The sequence below is a fragment of the Plectropomus leopardus genome, chromosome 14 (genome assembly GCF_008729295.1).
Source record: "Plectropomus leopardus isolate mb chromosome 14, YSFRI_Pleo_2.0, whole genome shotgun sequence".
Taxonomy (NCBI): domain Eukaryota; kingdom Metazoa; phylum Chordata; class Actinopteri; order Perciformes; family Serranidae; genus Plectropomus; species Plectropomus leopardus.
Window position 1 is genome coordinate 29,629,409 of NC_056476.1, and position 12,364 is coordinate 29,641,772.

General features: G+C 37.1%; 1 protein-coding gene and 1 pseudogene across 1 annotated transcript in view; one reads left to right on the forward strand and one right to left on the reverse strand.

Annotated features, from left to right (window-relative positions):
• Positions 1-256: 256 nt before the first annotated feature.
• LOC121953649 lies at positions 257-4,380 on the reverse strand (annotated as a pseudogene).
• The window catches only part of rragd (ras-related GTP binding D), a 43,750-nt gene continuing 35,723 nt past the window's right edge, over positions 4,338-12,364 (forward strand). The window contains exons 1-4 of the mRNA XM_042501177.1: positions 4,338-4,602; positions 8,608-8,903; positions 9,089-9,288; positions 10,432-10,546. Coding sequence (XP_042357111.1) covers positions 4,476-4,602; positions 8,608-8,903; positions 9,089-9,288; positions 10,432-10,546 — 738 coding nt within the window. The 5' untranslated portion in view covers positions 4,338-4,475. The remainder of the gene's footprint in view (positions 4,603-8,607; positions 8,904-9,088; positions 9,289-10,431; positions 10,547-12,364) is intronic.

A 12,364-nucleotide genomic window follows, 5' to 3' on the forward strand; every position in this document is an offset into this window, starting at 1 on the left:
CTGTGACTTTTCCTAAATCTGTGTTATGAAGCAACCCCTGCTGTTGAAAATTGCCAAGATGAAACCAGATTTTTTTTTTTTTGTTTTTTAAAAAAAAAGCACATTTGGGTAAAATCAAATAGGGTGAAAATTCAGTCATTTTACTCTGTTGGAATTAGTGCAAAATGAAAGAGGCTGACAGTAAAAACCTGATGCTTATTTTTGATATTTTACATTTTTCTGTTTCTCCAATTTCAAATTCCTGCTTAACTCTAAGCTAATTATTGACCTGATGAGCAAAGTACTCTGTATCATAGTAATGTTGATCCCTTAACCTAATGCTCACCTCCCACTGGTCCTGGAACTCTCTGTTTCTCTCTGTACTCCGGGTGAATGACACAACAATGGTCTGCAGATCTGGAGAAGTAACACTCTGCATGACTGTGGAAAACTTCTCCATCAGCTCTGGATCAACTCTTGAAGGTGGAGAGGACTTCTTTATCTTCACTACAAAGAGAACTGGACTTAAATTAAGAACACATTGGCCGTGTCATCTCATACACTGAGAGCCATGGCAACCGTCACTACAAACTGACTAACTTCACAAAGCTTCACACTCAGGCACAGATGTCCTCCATCACCATCACTGTTTGCCTCATTTGTTGAAGAATTAGTTGTGACAATATGTCAAAATAACACCATAACTGGCATCACAACAAACTACATAACACACAAATCATTCTTTACGCCGATGATATAATATTTTTCCTGTTAAAAAAGTATTAATGCCTATTCTAACTTGTTAACTATTGCTAACTATTTAATAAACTTGAACAAACCAAACATCTTACTGCAGTTTTACCATAGTTGAAATACTACATCTCAAAAATGTTTTGGGAAAAAAAAACACACACACACACACACACAATAAAAGTTGCATGAAGCCCCTAACTTCCCACTGTATTTCCTAGTCAGCCACCAATAATATATTACCACACAGGCCCAAAAAAAAAAAAAAAAAACAACATCATTACTCTTGACTGGATACAGAACAAACCAAATCTCAATAAATGCAATCCAAGATGCTTCCTTCTTCGTAAAACTATTAATAAATACTGTACAACCGCTTTAAAAACACAGTAACTGCCAAAACCCTGTCAACCTGGTGGAAGGTTAATCACAAATCACAAACTGCACAATCAGATTTTCATGTTAACAAATCACTCATTGAGGCACCAAATGCTTTGCTGCTTTAGCTCTAGTGATTCTGCTAAAGTCTGATGACAGAAATAATAAGTCTTACCACATGTGAGCAGAAATATTGTTGCACAGGACAGAACAGTGATTGTAATCACAATGCAGCAGATTCCCAAGATTACTGTCAGAATTTTCCAATGGACATTCGACTGGTGAAGAAGGTGTTTGCCGTCGAGAGTGTTGCCACCTGTAATGAAACAAGATCCTGAAAACCCATTCTGACCACCAAAGTAGTCCATTCTGTCCACTTTGTTTTAAACTGGGCATATAAAAAATGTGACTATAAAATGAACGAGTGCTATTTCAACCATCTATAGCACACAGAAACTGAAAGTTAGCATTGGACATAAATTGGAGCTGGCCAGTCCTTGGGTATATAAGGAAGTATTATGGAATAGTACTAACTAAAGCTTTACCTTAGAATTTCATTTTATTTTCAAACCCTATCAGTTGCCCTATCTCAAAAAAAGAACTCACCTCAATAGAAAGTGATGTTGTGATCTCCTGTTTGTACTGTGCAGCCGAATGTGTTGGTGGTTTGGCTCTGGAAAATCCGAGCTGTCAGTCTGAGGATCACAGATCCGTCTCCAGAGGGCCCTGGTCCAGTTACATTGATCCATCTGGCTTTTGAAGCCCCATCTCCAATCAGATGCACTGAGCTCACTGATTTGTCATCACACGTCACCTCAGCAGTTCAGCAGTAGCTGGGCTGCATTGTTAGTGAGCTTGGCAAATATATGTAGCTCTTCAGAGAGACAAATATCAAAGACCAAGGGGTAAAGGGGTCACAGCATCTACTGATGAGCAGCTACTTTCACCTTTGCTCCTGACTTCCAATAAAACAAAATACTTTCAAGCATGCTCACAATGACATAGCTAACTTGCCTCTAGAGTTTACCTAATATAATAACATACAAGCCGTGACAAGGTTGTGATGGCTTGTGTTGTTTTTACCTCTAGTCTGATTATACTATAATGATACACAAAGTGCCAAAAGATACGAAAATAAAAAATCCTATGAGAGCAAACTTTTTAATAGTTATATCAGTTTGTTTGTTTGTAAAATTAGTCATGTTAGAAATTACTCTGGCACATTATTGCCTTTCAACATTTCAATTTTTTAGCACAAACATAGACTTCATTAGTCATAGGTCAAAGGTCAAGGTGACTGTGACCTCGCCTGTGTCATTCTTGTGAACATGATATAGAAAATGTTGAGGGTTTTTTCATACAGGTTCACTTGGACTTAAGGATGAACTGATTTGATTTATGGTGGTCATAGGTCAAAGGTCAAAGTTACTATGATCTTGCATCTGTCTCATTCTTGTGAACACGTTATCTCATGAGCACCTTGAGGGAAATAATTCAGATTTGGCACATACATTCACTTAGACCCAAGAATGAACTGATTAGATTGTTGTGGTCAAAGATCAAAGGTGAAGGTCACAGTGACCTTGTCCGTCTCATTATTGTGAACGTGATATCCAAAGAACACCTTTACCTTTATGGCAAAAGTAGTGTGCTTTGATAATAAATTTGCAGTTTTTATAACAAAAAAGTATAAATATTCACACTGTTTTTAAATCATATATTAAGTGTTATTACATTCTATATTTGGTGAAAGCAAGTATGTTAGTATGATTTTTTCACTATTTCTCAGACGTTTTCAAAGTATTGTTATGGTAAATATGCATGGAAATAACACTAGTCGTAGTATTACTACTTATTTCATGGTTAAAAATTGATATATGTTGATATACTAACATATTACAAGCATTATAACTAATTTATTTGTAATTTGGATTTTTTTCTTTGTGTTTTACTTTTACCACGAGCGGCCATCTCATTTGGTAAAGGCCAATATTTAAAATTTAATGGTTGCTGTTAAAAAAAAACAAAACAAGTAAGATTTTTGTTATCATAGTCCAACAGGCATAAAAATACAACAAAATATTTTTTCCATTGTTATTGTTTTGGTTTTTGGTGAGGCCTTTAAAGGCATAATAATACTAATAATTATAATAATAACAACAATAAAACAACAACAATAATAATAATAATAATTCTTATTATTTTAATTATATATGTGTGTATGTGTGTGTGCATGTATATTTCATCTCTATCTGTTTTGTATTCATGAGTTAAGTTTTTAAGTAAGGAAGCATGTGTAGATTTATTAGTTAATGAACAATGGCGAGGGGCTGGGATCATATAAGTTTACAGTTATTCCTGCTCCTTTTCGAACATTGGATTTCACTGTGTCTTTTTTACTTTTTATTCACTATTCTTTTGATGGTTTGTATGTTTATGGTCTTGCATTTTTTTCTTCTGTCTGTACCAAAATGTAAGACTCTTTCCAGAAATGTAACCTTATGTACAGACACCTTTTCTAAATAGCCTATTCAATGGATGGAGTTGCTATTATTCATTAATATAGCAGGTAGAAAGTAGATTTAGTTGTCATTTTTTTTAAATTACTGTTTGTACTTGATCCTGCTACATCTTTGGAGTTTAAGGATAAGGTGATTAAAATCAGCAGCTGCTATGAAAATTATATCGAGATCCTTCGGCATTCAATAAAGTTTCATATAAAGTTTTGTTATTATAGCCCCAAGGAAATAAAAAAGCAAAGTCTAATTTTTTAGCCTTATTTCTTTTTTTTTTTGGACTTTAAAGGGATTACTGCTACCACTACTACTACTGCTACAAAAAATCAATAAATAAATAAATAAATAAATAAAATGAAATAATAATATAGCTTTCAGGACTTTAGGGGCTATGTAGTATTGACTACATTTTTTTCCTCTTCACCAAAATGAAACGTTCTTTTTCAGAAATTTAACCATATGTTCACCTTTAAATGTTTTAAACAGCCTATTTGGTGGATGGAGTAGCCAATATTTATTCATATAAAGTCTTGTTAGGTACATGTTATATGTTGTCGTTATTATTTTCATTATTGGTAGCAACTATTATACTTCTGCTATTAATATTATTTTAATATAAATCTATTACAGACCATGGGTTGCCTTGGCCGCCCACTGACTTCATATCCAGCAGAATGGAGTCTCTGTGTCCGGCTGCAGTCTGTGGGACTGGAGGACTGGAGGACTGGAAGCAAGGGGGGTGAAAGTTCACCAGCATGGCTCTACAGTATCAGGTGACAATGTGGGAAAGTTGGACACAAGCAGCGGCTTAAGTCCGAAGCAAAAACAGGGCGACAAGCAGCAGGAGAGGGCATGACGAGTGAGAGGGCTTCAGCAGTGAGCGGGGAGCAGGAGGAGGACTCCGCGCTGAGATATTACGACGACGACGAAGACGAGCTGGAGGCGTTTTCAGACGGCGAGCTGGGCTGTGAGGACGGAGGTAGGCGGATATTACCGCTGCTGAGGAAGGTCACACACAGACAGACACAGAGGGGAGACAGGACTCTGTCTTCTCGACTCTGCTCACTCACAGAGACGCCTCAGAGGACAGTAGTGCTCCTAACTTCAGCTAGCCCGTCCTTCCGTTAGCTATCAGAGGCTGTTTCCAACATTTCCCTCTGCGTCAGCTGCAACTTCACTGTCAGTGGGCGTCATGTTAGACACTGACTACACTCATCTGACCGCTGTAACATTAGTGTATTAGATAACAGCTTTTCAGAATGTGTCAGAGTTAAAATAGACCTGCTGTGTTTGAGTTTTAAACTGGTGTGAAAGCTGACACACATCAGTGTTTCAGTTAAATAGATATTTGGTGTATATGCCAAATCTTTTCCTGTGTTTTATCTCTGAGTTTGGATATTTGGATAAGTATAGCCTCTTATAGTCTTTTTTTTTATTTGTACGGGTTAAAAAACAAAGATAACCTAACTTAAGTTTAATAAGATTTCATAAAAAACTGAGTACACAGCAGGTCCACAGCAACAATGACAAACAGGGCTGTAATCATCCATTTAACGTTCCCGGGGGGGGGGGGGGTGGGGGTTCATAATTCAATCGGAACTTGAAACCTGCACTGAAGTTTTTTAAATAAATAAAATAAAGGTTCATATTTTTTTCCAATGTCATAGATAAGCTAATGTACACAGTACTCTGTTTTCATACCACGCTATACCTTGAAATTGATGTCCTGTTGCAGCCCTAACTGTGAACATGGTAAACATTATACCTGCTTAAATCAGCTCAGCAGTAGCATAACAATGTCATTGTGAGCATATTAGCATGCTGACTGTAGCATTTAGCTTAAAGCACTGCTGCACCTATGAGTACAGCATCACAGAAATTCTAGCCAGGCTATAGACTCATTGTCTAGTTATTATTATTAGTTTTTTTAAAATAACTGTTCAGTCTATTTACAATGTCAGAAAACGGTGAAAGTCTCAGCCAAATAACAGATTCCAATCTGAGTAATTAGCATAGAAAGATTAATAACCCAGTTTAGTTGATGATTTTAATGCAATAATGAACATATGCACTGCATCTGCATGAAAATATGTGTACATATAGGCCTACATATTCTTTGCTACTCCCAAGTGCTAAATGATTTTCGTTGCAAAGTACCTCATAAAAAAAAAGTTAATTTGAGTTCAGAGTATTTAGGTTAAATTTGCTTGGGTTTTGACACATTAGTTTCGAGTACTTCTGGATTGTGGTGTGGTAGAGAGCCACTTAGACGTGCCATGGACATAGATTTTACCATGATACAAGCAAACAGCTGTTTGGATTCTGTCTCCTTTCCGTCTCCCTTTCTTCCTTCAAGTGAATTGCATTCAGGAGCTAAGTGGGAGAGAGAGGCATGAAAATTGGTGTGGTTTTTGTTATGTGTGTATATAAACAGTTGCAAACCCAGTGGCTTTCAGCTCTGCACTTCTTGATGTCCGCACTGGAATACAAAATGAGAAGAGTGCATTGGTAGAGTCAGTTTTAGTTGAGAAACAATGGGAGCAGTTGTTTTACCAAACACTGTGTTATTGACTCCCTGCACACTGACTGAAGGTTCAGCATTTGATAGAGTGTGTGGCCTCCTCACTGTCTTACAGCAGAAAGACTTTGTTAGAATGGACATGACATTCCTTAACATGGAGCAATCAAGGTCACAGTGTCCAAGGGGGAATATTCATCCCTCCAGTGTGTGGGGGAATATGAATCTCATATACACTCTATTTTTACCCACAATCCTCTCAAGTTCTTACTTCTTCATGCTTACAGGGTGAAACGTGTATTAGTACAATGGTTAGTTTTCTGTTATATTGTTTGGAGTCACTTGTGCTACATTTGTAATATTTACAGCTACATGTTGTAGTTCTGAAGTTGGCATAGAGCCCCTTTAAGTCAAGTCAAGTCAAGTCAATTTTATTTATAAAACCCATTATCACAAAACACAGTTTGCTTCAGAGGGCTTTACAGCATACCACATCCCTCTGTCCCTAGACCCTCATATCGCCTAAGGAAGAACTCCCCCAAAAAAACCCTGTAAAGGGGAAAAAAATGGAAGAAACCTCAGGAAGAGCGACTGAGGAGGGATCCCTCTTCCAAGATGGACAGACATACAACAGATGTCGTAAATAACAATTAAACACCTAAACTAACATCCTAATGTTACCTCTTAACTCAAAATCCTGAACAGCATTATTTTTGAGATCTGGAGACACCACAACTCTGCTAGACAGTTCCTTATGTTTCATGTGATCTTTCAGCACAGCATTAAATTATTTGCCACTATTTGATCACACTGTCATGAAAAATCTGATTAGACTTACTGTGCATGATGTTGTTTTGAGTCAGTAGACGAGATTCCATTAACCCTCAAAATGCGCAAATTAAAATTGCGAATATCAAATATGCCTTTTTGAAACACGTCAGTTTTGAAAAACACTCTTTATTGCAAAAAAGCTTTTACACTCAGAAGGTGGTATTTAAGACAATTCTAAAAAGCCATATTTGCAAGACTTCAATGGAAACACTTATTTGGCTTCTCTAGGTCACATGATGCTATGGCTATGTGCTTGTCAGCAGGAACTGACTCCCTCATGATGCAGCAGGAGCTACAAGAGCTGTTATTGCATCACATAACTCTTCAAAAGTTAAACAGATCATCCGGAAGTTTTGAATCCACAATTCCTCTGTGAAATCGTGGACTATCACCTCCCATAAATCCCTCATTCGTGGCTGCTCCTACGTATAAGTGGCTCGCCTTTCCATTATGGCTCCATAACACGCCTCTGCTCTGTGGCCTTGGATTGGAAAATATGTTGGCTAGTGTGGTGGCTGCAATAGAAATAAAGCTGCTAATGTTTTGAACATCCATCAGCATGCTTCCTAGAATGTTATCACCAGAGGAGAAGTCATCTCACAATTGTTTTATTTTTATTTTTCCATTTCAAAAATTTTGCTTAAGTTTTGCATAAATCTGTAATGGAAACAAGCCTAATATCACCCTCCTCTGCAGAGTTTTATTTGTGAATTGGCTATTAAATTGTAGGGGTGTAACCATCCATCTGGATTTTTATATATTATCGTTTATCAATGGTCCAATACCATTGATGCAAAGTGAAAACATTGATACATGTTGTCATTTTAGAATTTTCCTTTATTTTGAAATTCCCATGGCACATTGTTATCAAAATCCAACCCTTCCTAAACATTCAAACAATGCTCGCAGCCTAGGGCCAGGGCCAGGCACAAAATGACAAGCAGCCATGAGAAAAGGATATGTGGCCCCTGAAATGAATCAAATTGAAATCCTTTAATGTTGTATTATGATGAAACTTGCGATATATACACCTAGTAAACTGACCTTGACATGTAAAACCAGTGAAGTACCCCAGGAAGTTATCTTTAAACCAATGTGTTGTTAGCAGTGGTTTCCTTTTGTAGTTTTCAGGGGTCGACAGATTATCGGCCTGGCCGATTACTGGAACCAGTATTTGGCAATCTGATGATTATCTGTATCTGCGTTTTATGTCAATGATCCGGATACAATTAATTAATTAAAAAGTGCAAGAAAGTGTCAGCATGGGAGGAACTTTTACTTTGTAACACCTTGGCTAGCTATTTTAATTTATTCATTTTTTTATTTAAATTTTTACTTGAAAAAAAGTTGCTGGGAACTTGCTGTACATGATGTTAAAAGTTTCAGTTTAGATTAGGCATTTGCTAAAGGCATTTAAACAGAATTTTGTGTTGGAGTTCAGTAATTCCAAATTCTAAATATTTGCAGAAAGATTTCAATTTTTATTGTAAATGCATAGCAGTTCCAGATAACAGTTATCAGTCTCATTAGCTACCAATAATTGGTATTGGTATCAGCCTTGAAAAACCAATATCGGTCGATCCCCAGAGGTTTTACCAACCTAGCTTATGCCTGTGTTGCTTTGCTGTTGTGTAGTGCTGGGCTTCAGTGACTCTCTGAATGGAGAGGTCAAACCTCGAATACTGCTGATGGGCCTGAGGAGGAGTGGGAAGTCTTCCATCCAGAAGGTGGTTTTCCACAAAATGTCTCCCAATGAGACCCTGTTCCTAGAAAGCACCAACAAGATCTGCAGAGAGGACGTCTCCAGCAGCTCCTTTGTCAGCTTCCAGATCTGGGACTTCCCGGGCCAGATCGACTTCTTCGACCCCACCTTTGATTATGAAATGATCTTCAGAGGCACCGGAGCGCTAATCTTTGTCATCGACTCGCAGGTCAGCCCAAAACCTGACAAAAAACAGTCCTTTATAACGTTACCCTAAAATTATTAAGTTTCAGTTTCAATATGACCTCAAACAAATCACCGATGCAAGAATCCAAGAAAACATATTGTAGTTCAGACCAAAAGCTGAAGGCTAGATGGAACTGTTGTGTGAGTCTTTTCTCTTCCTTGTGATAGGATGACTATGTGGAGGCTCTGAGTAGACTGCATCTCACCGTGACCAGGGCCTACGAAGTCAACCCCGAAATCAACTTCGAGGTGTTCATTCACAAAGTGGACGGCCTGTCCGATGACCATAAGATCGAGAAGCAGCGGGACATTCACAAGCGAGCCAACGATGACCTTGCAGATGCCGGCCTGGAACGAATTCACCTGAGGTGGGCTTGACCTGCAGCTTTTGGGTTGTTTTTGGTTTCACTGTTTGTACAGATGTTTGTAAATCTTCACATTCCTCTAAGTAAGTCAGTCTGAACTGACTAACTGATTCATCGGACCTAAATTTGATATATTTTTAGACCTTGAGACCCACATGGACTGGGACACATTCTATACTGATCAATTCAATGTATAACTTTCTACACTGTACCTGCTGACTTGTAGTCCACATGTTGTTACATATATTCTTTGGATAAATAATTTCTAGCTAAATTTAACTTGTTGAATATTGCTGCAGAGTGATCAGAATGTAAGTGCTATTATGTTTTTTTTATTTCACATAAAAAACATAGCCAAAACAAAACAGAACAAAACTAAACTAAACTAAATAAAATACAATAAAAAAACACAACAAAATAAAATGAAATAAAAAGAAATATAAACTACAAAAATTCAACTACAAAAAATGAGCAAACAAGGAAATGTTCTGGATAAATATGCTTAAATAATGATTTGTGAAATAATTTTAAATATATAATAAAGATTCTTATAGGTGAAGTTTTTTGGACATTTTTTCCCTAGCTTAAAAAAAAAGAAAAATCAAAATTTACAAATTTACAATTTCTGGGACACCTGCAATAAGCTGCTTATTGCCTTTTTCCCCAAAAGAAAGCAAGCCAATTTGCTTTGGCCTTCAAGGTTTAAATATTTGTGAAGGCATCTGGACACAGCACAAGAAAATTTATTTCGATCCAGGTTACAAAGGGTTAAAAAACAAAAGCATTTTGTAGAAAAATATGTCTATATTCCTTAAAACAAGGCGGAAAGTCTTGTTTTGGTATCTGTATCGAATCTTAGGTATAATATCTGCATTGATAATCAGACATCTCCAAAAGACATCTAACCCTTAACAAGATGAAAAACATCACAGAATATGACTAAATATTCTCATCGGGCTTTTCCTTAAATTTCCTTGGGACTGAAATATCTAGAAATGTGTGTGATGGCCTTGAAATGATCATCTTCGGAGTTGTGACTTCTGCTGTGTCCTGTCATATCTGTGCAAAGCAAAGAAGCATCAAATTATGAAGCATGTTGTTTTTGAAATCTGTTCTGATTCAGATTTTTTTCTCTGATTTCTACAGCTTCTATTTAACCAGTATATACGATCACTCCATATTCGAGGCTTTCAGTAAGGTGGTCCAGAAACTCATTCCACAGCTGCCCACACTGGAGAACCTGCTCAACATCTTCATATCTGTGAGTAAATCTGCTGCTGTGACACACACGTGACTTAAATGGGCCCTGCACTCCAGCACTGCAACACCTTCTATTGTAAGTCAGGCAGTCTACTGAATGGACTGAATTTATCTGGGAACTAAGACGTCCTTTAGTCCGATCTCTATGGAAACCTTAATCCAGTGTGCTGCTGGAAGGGCATATAAGATGGAATACACTACACTGCATGTGTGTGTCCTCTTTGTCTTTTTACAATCCACTCACTAGGTGGTAGTAATACACAACAGATCTACTGGTTGTATTTTATGAATACAGACATTTCATTGAATGGCACCACTTCTTATCATATGTGTGTGACTGAATTCAGTTCTGCCAAAAAAAAGCATTCATTAATGAGGAAACCAAAGCAAATAAAGAGAGACACTTTTTGTAGAGGGACCAGTCATGTAGTCGTGAATGAACTGGTGCTTCTAGTTATATGGGCTTGATTGCAGTGGTTCCCAACTGGTGGGTAGAGGTCCAAAAGTGGGTCGCGGGTCAACTCTTAATGGACTGTAAACATGTTAAGTTTGTTAAAAACACACTTTTTAAAATTACAGTGAATTCCAGCTCAAAGCTTTATTCTGAAGTGTCATTTTGTTTGTTTCTTTTTTATTATATATTTATTTTTTTATAAATGAATGTTTTATTTCTTTGTGTTCTAATTCAACGTTTTGTTTACATTTTGTGAAATAAAATTGTATATGTGGTAATTTAACTAATTACCACATATACAATTACAAGTAATTAATTAATGTGTGGAACATGAACTAATGACTATGGAGAAATCTAGACCAGTTTGGGACCACTGCTTTATTGTATCATAGCGTTTTGTTTTTTTTTCTGTCTGTACCTTCAAGTTGTGTTCTGGGTTCATGTTCTTAACCCTAAGAGACTGTTTGGTGCATTTTAGTTGCTTTTCATTCTTTAATTTTTGATGATTTGTGTTCATGCATATGGCATAAATCTTGGAAAGATTGCGTATTTTTGTTTAATCTGTGAATTTTCAGTTCAGCTCCGACAATAAGTCTAAAATACACTGTGGAAACTAAATAGTTCCATTCAGACTGTTAAGTGCAAAAAATGCTCCAGTGACACCCATTCAAACTTACATATTTGATCCCACAGTCATCAAAGCATAAAACATACATTTATTTATTTCTGGGTGTCATTCTGTGCTTTTGCCTTGACATTTGTCATTTTTACTATTTTCTACATGATGATGTCCTTTTTTTAACCATATTTGGCAAATGGAGACAACACATGCTCTTTCCACAAGGGGCGTATTTCATCAAAGTCACTTATGAAAGTGAGATTTACGGGGTAAAATCAGACTCAGATTAGCGCCATCTCTGATTTAAGGCTAAAGTTGTTCCACTAACGAGGTTCAGCCGCATCTATCAAGGCTAACCCAAGCCAGACCTGCAAAGTGTCGCTTTCAGCTAAGGCGTCAGAAAGAGGGGAAAGTCAGAGCGCCGCTGTTTTCAGCATCGGAACAGACGCTCTTCATGGAGCTCTATGAAGATTACAAGGACATCATAACCAAAAAAGGAAACACTGCCGCTATTAATAAGGCCTGGGAGGCAGAAATTGGCAGAAAATCGCACCAGACTAAATGCGTAAGTGATGCGAGTGTTACAACTGTTTCATGTTACATGTGTATTTCACTTCATAATATTATTCTGTAGACTGGCGATCTGTTCTGGGTGATGGTACAGACAATGACTGGACTGTGATTTATTCTGTGCTCCTCCGTAAAGCACATTAAGGTGTATCTGTTTATAATGCTGTTGCACGAAT